Raw genomic sequence first — 14,530 nt, forward strand, 5'->3', positions numbered from 1 at the left:
TGAGAACTAATATGCTTACCGTGACTATTCTACCTGCTACACCAGCCTTTCCACCTCAGTTTCCCAGTCAAAGAACTGGTGGGCACTGTGGAGTGACACTGTGAAGTGGGTGTGAGGCAGTGATCATTTGCACATCCTGTAAATCGGGACGTCAAACTCAATTTACACGGTGGGCCTGATTTTGACTTCCTGGCACTTGGCGCGGGCCACATTCAGCGAAAGATATTTGGGTACATTGGGGTAGAACCTGGCCTGCATTATGCCCGTTATTTAAGCGTAAAACTGGCGCAGTGTAAACCAATTTCTGGATGTGCGGTCTTGGCACTTAATCCGTGCTGGCGGCATGGCCGTCACCGTATTGGTCCTTGCTGCTTTTAGACGCCTCTGGAGGCTGCCTGAGATCAGTGTTAGATCAGTTTAAATATGCAAAGAAGGGTCCTGTGCCTGTCTCGGGACCCTTCTGCAAAATGTGTGGAAAAGCTCTGTGGAGCATGCGCCATGCAAGCTCCGACTAGTTGTTCCAGTTCTACAGCTGCCTGAACAGCCGCGCAAAATGTAAAGGCGCAAATCCCCCCGGGCTGTGAAGTTCCGTGCCCAGGAGACTCGGCGCAGCACAACGCGGGCCGGATCCACCTGATGTTTGACACCCTGACTTAAATCAAGGTGCTTAAAATGTTTAAGGGGTGATAGGGTAGTTAAAGAGAAACTATTTCCTCTGGTGGTGGAAACCAGAACAAGGGGACATAATCTTAAAATTAGAGCCAGACCGTTCAGGAGTGAAATCAGGAAGCATTTTTTCCACACAAAGGTTAGTGGAAATCTGGAACTCTCTCCCCCCAAAAGGCTGTGGATACTGGGGGTCAAGTGGAGCTTTCAAGACTGAGCTTGATGGATTTTTGTTTGCAAAGAACATCAACGGATATGAAACCAAAGCAGGTAAATGGAGTTGAGATACAGATCAACCTTGATCTAATTGAAGGGCTGAACAGGCTCGAGGGGCTCAGCGGCCTCCTCCTGTTCCTATTGATATACCTATCAATTCGTCCAATAAAAAGCGACGAGTTAGGAACGTAACTAAAGGTTTTTATTGACTAAATAACAGAGCCCACCCTCGTGGGTGATCGGGTCCAACAAGGAGGAATACCAGCCAGTCGACTACCTTTATACCTGGGCAGGTAGGTGGAGCCATGGGCGGAGTCGGAGGTGGTCAGCCCAGGTATAACAGCGCGACAAGAGGCGACCTCGTATAGTGATACAACAGTGAGAACAGTGAGAACAATACAACAGTGATAACTATAGTGTAACGATAGTGAACAATAAAAGTGGTTTACCACACCTATGTAAACTCAAGGGAATCCAAACTTGGGCGTAAGAGTCAGAGTTTGGAACTGGGCACACGGGCAACGTTCCCTCTAATATTTTTGGGTGCGTGGCCCCTTTAACAGGCTGCGGGGCCTTTCAAATTTCCGCGCATGTGTGGTTTTCCCCATTGTAAAGCCGGCAAGCGGCCTACGCGGGACCTCCAGACCGCCACGCAGCTTAACAGGAACATTGCTCACAGTCAGCAGGTTCCCTTCCCTGAAAGACTTTTATGGCCCAGTTGGGTTTTTCATGGGTCATTTATTTCCTGGCGTGAGCCACAAATGATGAGATTTGTTGAATTTAACTTGCAAGGTCAGATCTGAACTCGTGACCTCTGGGTTGCTTGTCACCACTATAACCACTGGTGCACTGTGTCACGTTGGCGCGCTTTTCCCCAGGGTGACTCTCTGCTCTCTTTCCTGTGTCTCATTGCAACAGCTGGTGAAACAGGTGACCTGGCACGGGAAGGGCGACTACTTGGCCACAGTTATCCCAGACAACGGCAACGCACAGGTCCTCATCCACCAGCTGAGCAAGCGTCGGAGCCAGAACCCCTTCCGCAAGAACAAAGGCATGGTTCAGTGCGTCCTCTTCCATCCCATCAGGCCGTTCTTCTTCGTGGCCACGCAACGCTACATCCGCGTGTACAACCTCCTCAAGCAGGAGCTCACCAAGAAGCTGCTAACCAACTGCAAGTGGGTGTCGAGCATGGCCATCCACCCCGGGGGTGAGTCATCGGGGCGGCTGTCTTGGACGAGGCACTAGCCATTCTGTAAGGGAGCTGAACTAACCCGACTGGAGATAACCTCTCGTTTAACTCGGGGGAAGCGGAATGTTTAGAGGTTGTGTTGTTGATCTATGTGGCGATATAGCTGTCGGACCCTGTGACTCACTTGGTCTGTGACTGACCTGCTCTCGGTGCTTCTGATGATTTTCTGTTTTAAGAGAATTTTCGATGGGGACGAGTTGTGTAAAAAGTGAATTTTGTGCTTAATTTTGAGCCCAATTCCTTAACTTTTCACAAGTTAAATTCCTCAGACCTGGAATTGTCTTCGTTGCTCCCTCCAGTTCCTCATCCAGCTCCCAGTGTTGACGTTTCTGAAGGGTCCAAGGTCAATCATAGAATAGTGCAGCACAGAAAGAGGCCATTCGGCCCATCGAGCCTACACCGGCTCTTTCGAAGAGCAATCCAGTCAGTCCCACTCCCCTGCTCTTTCCCCATATCCCTGCAATTCTTTCTCCTTCGAGTATTTATCCAATTCTCTTTTGAAGGCTGCTATTGAATCTGTATCCAGCAGCCTATCAGGCAGCGCATTCCAAATCCTAACCACTCGTTCCGTAAAAAAACTTGTTCCTCGTGTCGCCTCTGGTTCTTTTGCCAATAACCTTAAATCTGTGCCCTCTGGTTGTCGACCCATCAGCCATTGGAAACAGTTTCTCTTTATTTACTCTATTTAAACCCATCATGATTTTAAACACAAAGGATTGTTATAAGAAAGTGGGCAGCCACTCCCGACTACAGCCTGAGGTGGTCCCTGGTCTAATGCTCTAACATCTACAGAGCTCGGAAACCATCCCCCAAATCATCACGCATTTCCTCCTTTACATCCTCAGTCATAAGAACATAAGAATTCGGAGCAGGAATGGGCCATTCGGCCCCTCGAGCCTGCTCCGATCTTCCACCTCAACTCCGCTTTCCTGCCCGATCTCCATATCCCTTGATTCCCCTAGAGTCCAAAAATCGATCGATCTCAGCCTTGAATATCCTCAACGATTCAGCATCCACAGCCCTCTGGGGTAGAGAATTCCAAAGATTCATAACCCTCTCATGGAATCATAGAATGGTTACAGCACGGAAGAAGGCCATTCGGCCCGTCAAGCCCGTGCCAGCTCTCTGCAAGAGCACCTCGGCCAGTCCCACTCCCCCGCCCTTTCCCCGTAGCCCTGCAAATTTTTTTCCTTCAGTGATTGAGTCTGCCTCCACCACCCTTTCAGGCAGTGAATTCCAGATCATAACCACTCGCTGCATAAAAAAGTTTTCCCTCCTGTCGCCTTTGGTTCTTTTGCCAATCACCTTAAATCTGTGTCCTCTGGTTCTCGACCCTTCCGCCAATGGGAACAGTTTCTCTCTCTCTACTCTGTCTAGATCCCGTCATGATTTTGAACACCTCGATCAAATCCCCTCTCAATCTTCTCTGCTCTAAGGAGAACAACCCCAGCTTCTCCAGTCTCTTCACGTAACTGAAGTCCCTCATCCCTGGAATCATTCTCGTAAATCTTTTCTGCACCCTCTCTAAGGCCTTCACATCCTTCCTACAGTGCGGTGCCCAGAATCGGACACAATACTCCAGTTGGGGCCGAACCAGTGTTTTATTAAGGTTCATCATAATTTCCACACTTTTGTACTCGATACCTCTATTCATGAAGCCCAGGATCCCGTAAGCTTTTTTAACTGCTTTCTCAACCTGCCACCTTCAACGATTTGTGTACATATCACAGAATCACAGAAACCCCACAGTGCAGATAGAGGCTATTTCGGCCCATCGAGCCTGCACCGACACATATCCCACCCGATCCCCGTAACCCCTACACCAACACATATCCCACCCTATCCCCGTAACCCCATGTATTTAATCCCCCTAACACTAAGGGTCAATTTATCATAGCCAATCAACCTAACCCGCACATCTTTGGACTGTGGGAGGAAACCGGAGCACCCGGAGAAAACCCACGCAAACACGGGGAGAATGTGCAAACTCCACACAGACAGTCACCCGAGGCCGGATTCGAACCCGGGTCCCTGGCGCTGTGAGGCAACAGTGCTAACCACTATGCCACCGTATACCCCCAGGTCTCTCTCTTCATGCACCCCCTTTAGTTTATATTTCCTCTCTTCATTCTTTCTACCAAAATGTATTGTTTTTGCACTTTTCTGCATTAAATTTCATCTGCCACGTGTCCGCCCATTCCACCAGCCTGTCTGTGTCTTCTTGAAGTCTATCACTATCCTCCTCACTGTTCACTATACTTCCAAGTTTTGTGTCATTTGCAAATTTTGAAATTGTGCCCTGTACACCCAAGTCCAAGTCATTGATAGATATCAAGAAAAGCAGTGGTCCTCGTACCAACCCCTGGGGAACACCACTGTATACCTTCTTCCAGTCTGAAAAACAACTGCTCACCACGACTCTCTTGTTCCCTGTCACTTAACCAATTCTGTATCCATGCTGCCACTGTCCCTTTTATTCCATGGGCTTCAACTTTGCTGGCGAGCCTATTATATGGCACTTTGTCAAACGCCTTTTGGAAATCCATGTTCACTACGTCAACTGCATTACCCTCATCAACCCTCTCTGTTACCTCATCAAAAAACTCAATCAAGTTGGTTAAACACGATTTGCCAATTAATCCTTAATTAACCCACACTTGTCCAAGTGTCTGTTCATTTTGTCCCTGATTATTGTTTCTAAAAGTTTCCCCACTACTGAGGTTAAACTGACTGGCCTGTACTTGCTGGGTTTATCTTTACACCCTTTTCTGAACAAGGGTGTAACATTTGCAATTCCCCAGTCCTCTGGCACCACCCCTGTTTCTAAGGAGGATTGGAATATTATGGCCAGTACCTCCGCGATTTCTTCCTTCACTTCCCTCGGCATCCTCGGAGGCATCCCATCCGGTCCTGGTGACTTATCTACTTTAAGTACAGCCAGCCTTTCTAGTACCACCTCTTTATCAATTTTTATCCCATCCAGTATCTCCTCTACCTCCTCCTTCACTATGTCTATGGCAGCATCTTCTTCCTTGGTGAAGACTGATGCAAAGTACTCATTTAGTACCTCAGCCGTACCCTCTGCCTCCATGCATAGGTCTCCTTTTTTGGTCTCTAATCGGCCCCACCCCCTCCTCTTACTACCTGTTTACTATTTATATGCCTAAAGACGACTTTTGGATTCCCTTTTCTGTTGGCTGCCATTCTATTCTCATACCCTCTCTTTACCCCTCTTATTTTCTTTTTCACTTCTCCTCTGAACTTTCTATATTCAGCCTGATTCTCAGGTGTATTCTTGACCTGACATCTGTCATACACCTCCTTATCCTTTCAAGACTGAGATTGATAGATTTTTGTTGGGTGCGGTTACCAAGGCAGGTAAATGGAGTTGATGTACAGATCAGCAGTGATCTAATTGAATGGCGGAACAGGCTCGAGGGGCTGACTGGCCTCCTATTCCTGTGTTCCTGTCCTAAAGCTATGGTTTCACTTGACGCAGTGCCGTAAGGTTGGCCCTTTCTGTTCTAGTTAGTATCCTCTGTGCCTCCTATATGGTTTCCTCTCTCTGTTGCAGGCTCCAGGGTTTTCTAACCATTCCTCGTCACTAGGGATCACCTCGTGACCTTTCTCTGCCCGGTGTGCTGATGGTTAATCGCTGGTTTTGAATGTGTTCACAGGTGATAACGTGATCTGCGGAAGTTACGACAGTCGCCTGGCCTGGTTTGACCTGGATCTCTCCACCAAGCCATACAAAGTGCTCAGGTCAGTGTTTGTTTCACCCAGAGCCTGCAGACTGCTCGTGCAAGCCTGGGGGTCATCGGCCGGCTGCAGGGTTCACCTGGGGGGTCACCGGCCGGCTGCAGGGTTCACCTGGGGGGTCACCGGCTGGGTCTGGGGGTCACCGGCCAGGTGCAGGGTTCACCTGGGGGGTCACCGGCCGGGTGCGGGGTTCAACTGGGGATCATCGGCCGGGTGCGGGGTTCAACTGGGGGTCATCGGCCGGGTGCAGGGTTCACCTGGGGGTCACCGGTGGGGTGCGGGGTTCACCTGGGGGTCACCGGCCGGGTGTGGGGTTCACCTGGGGGGTCACCGGCCGGGTGCGGGGTTCACCTGGGGGTCACCGGCCGGGTGTGGGGTTCACCTGGGGGGTCACCGGCCGGGTGCGGGGTTCCCCTGGGAGTCACCGGCCGGTGTGGGGTTCCCCTGGGGGTCAGCAGTGGGGTGCAGAGTTCCCCTGGAAGTCACCGGCCGGTGTGGGGTTCACCGGCCGGGTGCGTGGTTCACCTGGGGGTCACCGGCCGGGTGCGGGGTTCACCTGGGGGGGTCACTGGCCGGTGCGGGGTTCACCTGGGGGTCACCGGTGGGGTGCGGGGTTCACCTAGGGGTCACTGGCCGGTGCGGGGTTCACCTAGGGGTCACTGGCCGGTGCGGGGTTCACCTAGGGGTCACTGGCCGGTGCGGGGTTCACCTAGGGGTCACTGGCCGGTGTGGGGTTCACCTAGGGGTCACCGGCTGATCATAGACCTGTGATCTATTCGCTGTTGTCAGTTGGGCAGGGTTAGTGTTGCTGGAATTGGTACCTTGGTGAGGGAGGCGGGGGAATAAGGGGCAGTGTTCCCGATCCTGCTCCGAATTACATGATTCTGGGTGAGACCTGCCTGTGCTCTAATGTCGGGTTGATCCAGGATCAGCTAAACTGATCTGAGCTTGGCTACAGCATTACAAGATTGATAGCCAAGTGAGGGCCATGCTGTGGGTGAGCTCTCTCTCTCCCCTCCACTAACTCCATCTTTAGCCTTTTGGCCCCCTTCGTCTCCTCGCGTGTGGTTGGAGGGTTTCAGAGAGATTGACCCAGTTTGTGTGGGGTGTGTGTGTGCCGGCGTGTGTGTCTGTGTGGGGGCGGGAGTGTGCGCGCGCCGGGTGTGTCTGTGTGCCGGGTGTGTATGCGTGTGTGTGCCAGGTGTGTATGTCTGTGTGTGCGCGCCGGGTGTGTATGTCTGTGTGGGCGGGGCGTGTCTGTGTGTGCTGGGTATGGGGGTAGTGCGCATTCCCTGGAGTTCTGCGTACGTGACCTTCGTGCTGGGTTCAGTTCACTGTGGAATAAGCAGAAAAGCCATTGTGTTACATTGACTGAATAAATCTAATCTGTGGGTCTCTGATGGGGCCTTGGGATCGCAATTTGTGGTTTTTAACTCTTGGCGTGTGAGCATCGCTGACAAGGCCGGCATTTATTGCCTGTCCCTAGTTTCCATGAGAAGGTGGTGGTGAGCCATCTCCCTGAACCGCTGCAGTCCGTGTGTTGGTGCTCTCACCGTGCTGTTAGGTGGTAATTCTAGGATATTGACCCAGCGACAATGAGGGATTCTGTTTGTTTCTCTGTCACCCTGTCGATATGTATAGACACTTCACAATATCGTCACTACCTCAGTGAGTGTCATAGACTGGATACCTCAGTGTTTGATTTAGTGTCTCCAATTATTTATTTATTTTGTTTACAGGCATCACAAGAAAGCTCTGCGAGGAGTCGCGTTCCACAAACATTACCCCCTGTTCGCCTCCGCTTCTGACGATGGCACAGTCATTGTCTGCCATGGAATGGTTTACAGGTTTGTGTGTGTGTGTGCCTCTGTCTCTCTTGCTCCGTCTCTGTCTGTCTGTGTGTGTTTCCCTCTCTCTCCCTGTGTCTCTCCGCGTGTGTCTCTCTCACTCTGTCCCCCTCTGTGCCTCTGTCTCCGTTGTGTGTGTGTTTCTCTCCCTCGAGCATAAAAAATACTTACTGAAGTTAGCCCTCCTCCAGTTGTGTTGAAAAGGGATCTGACCCAGGTGGATTGGAATCAAAAATTGGTAGGCCTTCAGAGAGGAGATGGTTTGGGTACATAGACACATTCCTATGCGGGGAAAGGATGGGCATCCAAAGCTAGAGCTCCCTGGATGACTAGAGATATAGAGGTTAAAATGAGACAGAAAAAGGAGGCTTATGACAAATATAATAGCAAAATACTGCAGATGCTGGAAATACAGGTTGAGAAGGCTGTTAAAAAAAAAAAAGCCTCAGATTATTATCTGAATGGCAATAGATTGGGAAAGTGCAACGAGACCTGGATGTCCTTGTGCACCAGTCGCTGAAGGTAAGCATGCAGGTGCAGCAGGCGGTTAAGAAGGCAAATGGCATGTTGGCCTTCGTAGCGAGAGGGTTCAAGTACAGGAACAAGGATGTTGTACAGGGCCTTGGTGAGACCACACCTTGAGTATTGTGTGCAGTTTTGGTCGCCTTACCTGAGGAAGGATGTTCTTGCCATGGAGGGAGTTCAGCGAAGATTCACCAGGCTGATACCTGGGATGGCAGGAATGACGTATGAGGAGAGATTGGGTCGATTGGGCTTATACTCACTGGAGTTTAGAAGATTGAGAGGGGATCTCATTGAAATTTATAAAATTCTAACAGGACTGGACAGACTAGATGTAGGAAGAATGTTCCCGATGGCGGGAGCATCCAGAATCAGGGGTCGCAGCCTAAGGATAAGGGGTAAGCTATTTAGGACAGAGATGAGGAGGAATTTCTTCACCCAGAGAGTGGTGAACCTGTGGAATTCTCTACCACAGAAGGCAGTTGAGGCCAATTCATTAAATATATTCAAGAAGGAGTTGGATATATTTCTTAAGGCTAAAGAGAGCAAGGGCCGCTGGAACTGTACAAGGCACGAGTCCGTGCCAGGGGTTGGGGAGAAAACTTTACATTAAAAACAATTGTGCAAGTGAAGACTCTCTTTTTTGCTTTCAGTGACCTGCTCCAGAACCCACTGATTGTCCCTGTGAAGCTGCTGCGAGGGCATGAAATCACACGAGACCTGGGGGTGCTGGACGTGACCTTCCACCCCACCCAGCCCTGGCTCTTCTCCTCGGGAGCGGACTGCACCATCCGCCTCTTCACGTAGCGTTGGGCCGTTGGTACCAGCTCCGCCTCACCAGAGGCACCGCTCCCTGCCCGGAGCCCTTTTATAAAGATGTTTGTTTTTATTTTACAAGCTCCCACTCGTCTTCATCCCACCTCAGAGCGTCATGTGAGCGAGGGGGGGCGGTGGGGGAGGAAGAGAGACGGCTGCTGTTTTCTCCCCTGTGCCTTTGGGGGATTGGCCAATGGGACGTTCAAGAGGACAGAAACTGGCCTTTCTCTCGCACAGAGCAAGAGTGGAAGCTGCTGGACACATCGGCACCACTGTACCGTAGGGAAAATACCTACAGCGAGAGGTGTTGATGGTGCGCGCTGCCCTTTGTTCACAACCCTCCAATTGCCCATTTCACTATTGAGAGCCATTGTTCCCTCCAGTGTTACACATTGACACACCCATACATTGCTAGCCCCCTGTAGAAACCCACCCATACATCACTAGCCCCCTGTAGAAACCCAGTTAGTGATGAACCTAGAACCATACATTCCACCCTCCCTCCTGTACCGACGTCATATTTCGCATTGACAGACCATAGCTACCAGTGTTAGTGACAGGCCCATACCTACCCTGCTGTACCACCCCCAGTTAGTGACAGGCCCATACCTACCCTGCTGTACCACCCCCAGTGTTAGTGACAGGCCCATACCTACCCTGCTGTACCACCCCCAGTGTTAGTGACAGGCCCATACCTACCCTGCTGTACCACCCCCAGTGTTAGTGACAGGCCCATACCTACCCTGCTGTACCACCCCCAGTGTTAGTGACAGGCCCATACCTACCCTGCTGTACCACCCCCAGTGTTAGTGACAGGCCCATACCTACCCTGCTGTACCACCCCCAGTGTTAGTGACAGGCCCATACCTACCCTGCTGTACCACCCCCAGTGTTAGTGACAGGCCCATACCTACCCTGCTGTACCACCCCCAGTGTTAGTGACAGGCCCATACCTACCCTGCTGTACCACCCCCAGTTAGTGACAGGCCCATACCTACCCTGCTGTACCACCCCCAGTGTTAGTGACAGGCCCATACCTACCCTGCTGTACCACCCCCAGTTAGTGACAGGCCCATACCTACCCTGCTGTACCACCCCCAGTTAGTGACAGGCCCATACCTACCCTGCTGTACCACCCCCAGTGTTAGTGACAGGCCCATACCTACCCTGCTGTACCACCCCCAGTTAGTGACAGGCCCATACCTACCCTGCTGTACCACCCCCAGTGTTAGTGACAGGCCCATACCTACCCTGCTGTACCACCCCCAGTTAGTGACAGGCCCATACCTACCCTGCTGTACCACCCCCAGTGTTAGTGACAGGCCCATACCTACCCTGCTGTACCACCCCCAGTTAGTGACAGGCCCATACCTACCCTGCTGTACCACCCCCAGTTAGTGACAGGCCCATACCTACCCTGCTGTACCACCCCCAGTTAGTGACAGGCCCATACCTACCCTGCTGTACCACCCCCAGTTAGTGACAGGCCCATACCTACCCTGCTGTACCACCCCCAGTGTTGGTGACAGGCCCATACCTACCCTGCTGTACCACCCCCAGTGTTTGCCAGAGCCGTGCACTCCTACCACCCCGGTGTCAATGACCAACTGTGCCCAGCAGCCTCACGGGCCACAGCGCGGTCATCCCTCCCGCCAGAGTCCATGGTTCACGATTCAGGACAAATATTTTACACCTCCCTTCGCCACAGTGACAACATCTGTGTGATTTTATGAATCTCGTCCTGAGGTTGATACGATGTCTGGCTTTGTCCCAGTCTACCAGACCTGCCACAATGTGTTTGATTAAATTAAACATAAAAAATAAATCCAGCGAAATGATCTCAATTCAATTGTTTTTTAATTTAGGAACTGAAAGAAACAATCTTTAGCTGTTCCCGGGCATCTTGTTACGCTGTGTCTTCATTGGCTTACAGCTCGTCTAGCCGGTGTGAGGGGGGGCGGCAGGAAGATTCACCGGGGGAACTGGAGTCTAAAAGGCATCAACTTCCCTTCGCCATCCTCCTTGAAATGGAAATTGAAGACCATGTGTGAGGCTCATCGAGGGGAACTTGCTCAGCTGTATTTCTCCACCCCCTCCCCACCTAGGTTCAGGGGAAGAATGGGCATGGGTGAGAGGGCCCCGGCAGGGGAGGGTGAGGTGAGACCGGACCCCAGCAGGGTGGGTGGGAGGGACCCTGCCGACACTGGAGGACATGAGCCCCAGCACTGAGGGAGAAACCTGAAGCCATGGAGTAAACGGGCAATGACCTGGTCCGAGAGGTGCAGGTGTAAGGGCTTATTTTAAACCAGCCTAGGCCAGGTGTATTTGCCCAGGAGGCAGATGTTGGGCCAACAACTTGCATTTATACACGGCCTATAATGAAGTAAAACGTCCCAAGGTGCTTCACAGGAGCGATTATCAAACAAAATTTGACACCGAGGAGTGAAGGGGACTTGATGCGAGTTCGGATAAGGGCAGCAGAGAGTTTTGGAGGAGCTTAACATTGAGCACACAGAGTTAGGTCAGTAAGAACAGGAACAAACCCCTGCCGTGTGGATCTTCCTGGCCGGAGAAGCTGCTGGCTGGGGGTTTATTTTATTCATTCTTGGGATGTGGGGGTTGCTGGCAAGGCCAGCCTATTGCCAAGAAGGTGGTGGTGGGCCTTCTGTTTGTTAGTCAGGGATTTGCTCGGCCATTGCAGAGGGCAGTTCAGAGTCAACCACACCGATATAGGCCCAGACCGGGTAAGGACGGCAGGTTTCCTTCCCTGAAGGACATTAGTGAACCAGTTGGGTTTTAATGACAATCCAGCATTTCATGGTCACTTTTACTGATGCCAGCTTTTCAAATTCTCAAACTGGCATGGTGGGATTTGAACTTGTTCTTGATTTTTAGTCCAGTTATGTAACCACCACCATACTATTGTACCCACGTTTAAAGAGATAGGCAGCCATTCGGCCCATCGTGCCTGTGCTAGCTCTGTGAAGGAGCTCTCCAATTAGTCCCACTCCCCTGCTCTTACCCCATAGCCCTGCAAATTTCCCCAAGTATTTCTCCAATTCCCTTTTGAAAGTTATTGAGTCTGCTTCCACCACCCTTTCAGGCAGTGAATTCCAGATCATAACTCGGTGTAAAAAAAAAAAAAAAATTCTCAACTCCGCTCTGGCTCTTTTGCCAGTTACCTGAGACTAGAAACAGTTTCTCTGTATTTACTCTATCAAACCCCTTCATGACTGTGAACACTTCTATCACATCGCCTCATAACCTTCTCTGCTCCAAGGAGAACAATCCCAGTCTCTCCCCATAACTGAAGTCCCCCATTCCAGTAAATCTCTGCACCCGCTCCCAGGGCTCGACCTCTGTCCTAAAATGTCTGGCTGCAGCCCAGTGTAATGAGTGATTCCAGGAGAATGAAAAAAACAACAGGGTTTGAAATGAATGTTTTCAAATCAGATATACATTTTAAATCTTTGTATAATTATGTACCATATATTTCCACCGTGATTTACATTGACGCTACATTCAGCAGTTTTATTATTAAAGACATCTCTGTACCATCTCCAGTCAGATTCAATTCATTTAAACATTAAAAAACATGCCAATTGAAACAAATCCAACCTGTAACTGGTTCGTGGGGTTGGAGCTGGTGAAATGTGGGTCAGAGAAAATAAAAGGTGCTTATCATACCCCTCAACTTTAAATTCCTCTCCTCCTCACATGCAACAAATCGGCCTGGAGGGTGAGGCAGTTTCTAAAGTGGGGGGTTTGGGGTAAAGTTCCCTCCATTCCTTCCCCTCTGCACTCTCTGAATTCAAGCCAGAGTTCTTGTGTGTAGTTTCTTCCCCCCCCCACACTCCCAGCAGCAAGTCTGGGCTTGGAGCAGACAGCAGGCACCAGTGCTGGCCCTCAGCTCTGCGGTTAGTGTGGGTGGTCAGGACAATCGCTGCATGCCACTGTTTCCCTCCCACTCACTGCCCCTCTCCAGAGATAGGACACTTTAGGGCCAGTTCCCAGTGGCTCGCAGCCCCTCTGCCATGCAGGGACTGACCCACTGGCAGCAGATACTGAAGATCCGGGCTGGCTTGCTCTCTAATGCCAACAAATACCAACTGGGAGGAAGCCTTAAAAGAAAAGTGCAACATCTAAGAACATTCCTAAAAAATAAACAAGTTACCTCAACAGCAAGCAGCTGTGGAACCCAGCCTTAATAACCAGGAACCCAACCGTAACCATTCCACACACGTGGCATTCCACTGGGGCAACCATCACCCTGCTCTAACAGTCTTATTGGGGCACTCAGGCCGGCAGCAACATTCGGGCCAGCTCACTGGAGAGCGCTGGGGCAGAACGGTGTTACTACACACAGCTGCCACCATCCCAATATTGGACACGGGCAGTCTGTCCCAGGGATAACGGACCCGTCTGTGCTCCAGGCTCCTGCCGAAGGTGGGGCTGCTGGTGTTGTACTGGAAGGGAACCCTCTCCCAGACAAGGTGTCGGATAATCTATGAGCCTCAGATTTTTACAGGTCATCCCACATTTACAGATTTGTTTCAATTGTGGAGGAATCTTGGTGGGGGGGGGGGGTGTGGAATGGTACGGACACAAACCTGTATTTAAATTCACTCCAGCTTAATTTGCTTTTTCTATTGCAACAAAGTGTTTTTAAAAGAAAGAAAAAAATTCAACATCTTGTACCTGAGTGAGAGAGAGCAAAGTGAATAGGAATCAGACAACTCGAATGGACGGCTACAAAACTCTCAGTAATTAAACAGGGAACACTAGCAGCAGCGGCCCAGTTACTAACAGGGAGCCTGGAGGATTATAGCCAGAGGGAAGGCGCTGAATCGCATCACGTGGGGAGACAGCGCACAAGCACTGCAGGAGCTGGGAATCGAAGCCGACAGGAACCGCTGGGATTGTACAAGGAATGGGACAGCCTCGAAGTCGCAATTCCTACACTGAATCATTTTTTTGGCGATCTTTCGAAAAGCCTCAACAAAAATTTTTTTTTTCCACCCGCTTCAGTCAATTAGTCTTCCTTCACTTGTGAACCTGAATGGTGTGCTGGCTATTTGACTATGGGAGGCACCACAGATAGCCCCCATCCTCTTAACTGACATTCGCGTGCACTTTCCCCATTGGGGAGGGTCACTGGTGCAGGAAGCTCTTTGCAAGGAGTGCTGTTGGACCAGGAAAGGGCATTGTCCCAAGCCAGATCAGGTAACTACAATTGGCCTCAGCGCCTTTGAGGGAGGTTGTGGCTGGGGCAGGGGGGGGGGGGGTTGGAAAGCAGGTGTGTGGAAATTCGGTGGCAAGGATTGGACCGCGATGCCCTCCGTGGTCGATAGCCCACCACTGCTCATGTCTGGATTCACAGTCGAGTAATGGCCACTGCAGCGGCCTGCTGACCGCACCCCAGCCAGGCTCGGCATCTTCAGCAGAGAAAAAATAT

The 14,530-nt window shown here is 50.9% G+C and overlaps 1 protein-coding gene across 2 annotated transcripts in view; it reads left to right on the forward strand.

Annotated features, from left to right (window-relative positions):
• The window catches only part of bop1 (BOP1 ribosomal biogenesis factor), a 209,098-nt gene extending 198,179 nt beyond the window's left edge, over positions 1–10,919 (forward strand). For both annotated transcript variants that reach the window (XM_085987300.1, XM_085987302.1), the window contains 4 exons: positions 1,801–2,089; positions 5,809–5,893; positions 7,630–7,737; positions 8,913–10,919. In XM_085987300.1, coding sequence (XP_085843426.1) covers positions 1,801–2,089; positions 5,809–5,893; positions 7,630–7,737; positions 8,913–9,066 — 636 coding nt within the window. In that variant the 3' untranslated portion in view covers positions 9,067–10,919. The remainder of the gene's footprint in view (positions 1–1,800; positions 2,090–5,808; positions 5,894–7,629; positions 7,738–8,912) is intronic.
• Positions 10,920–14,530: the final 3,611 nt, after the last annotated feature.

Source organism: Somniosus microcephalus, chromosome 5 (genome assembly GCF_052327205.1).
Source record: "Somniosus microcephalus isolate GS21.2 chromosome 5, FLI_Smic_1.0, whole genome shotgun sequence".
Taxonomy (NCBI): Eukaryota; Metazoa; Chordata; class Chondrichthyes; order Squaliformes; family Somniosidae; genus Somniosus; species Somniosus microcephalus.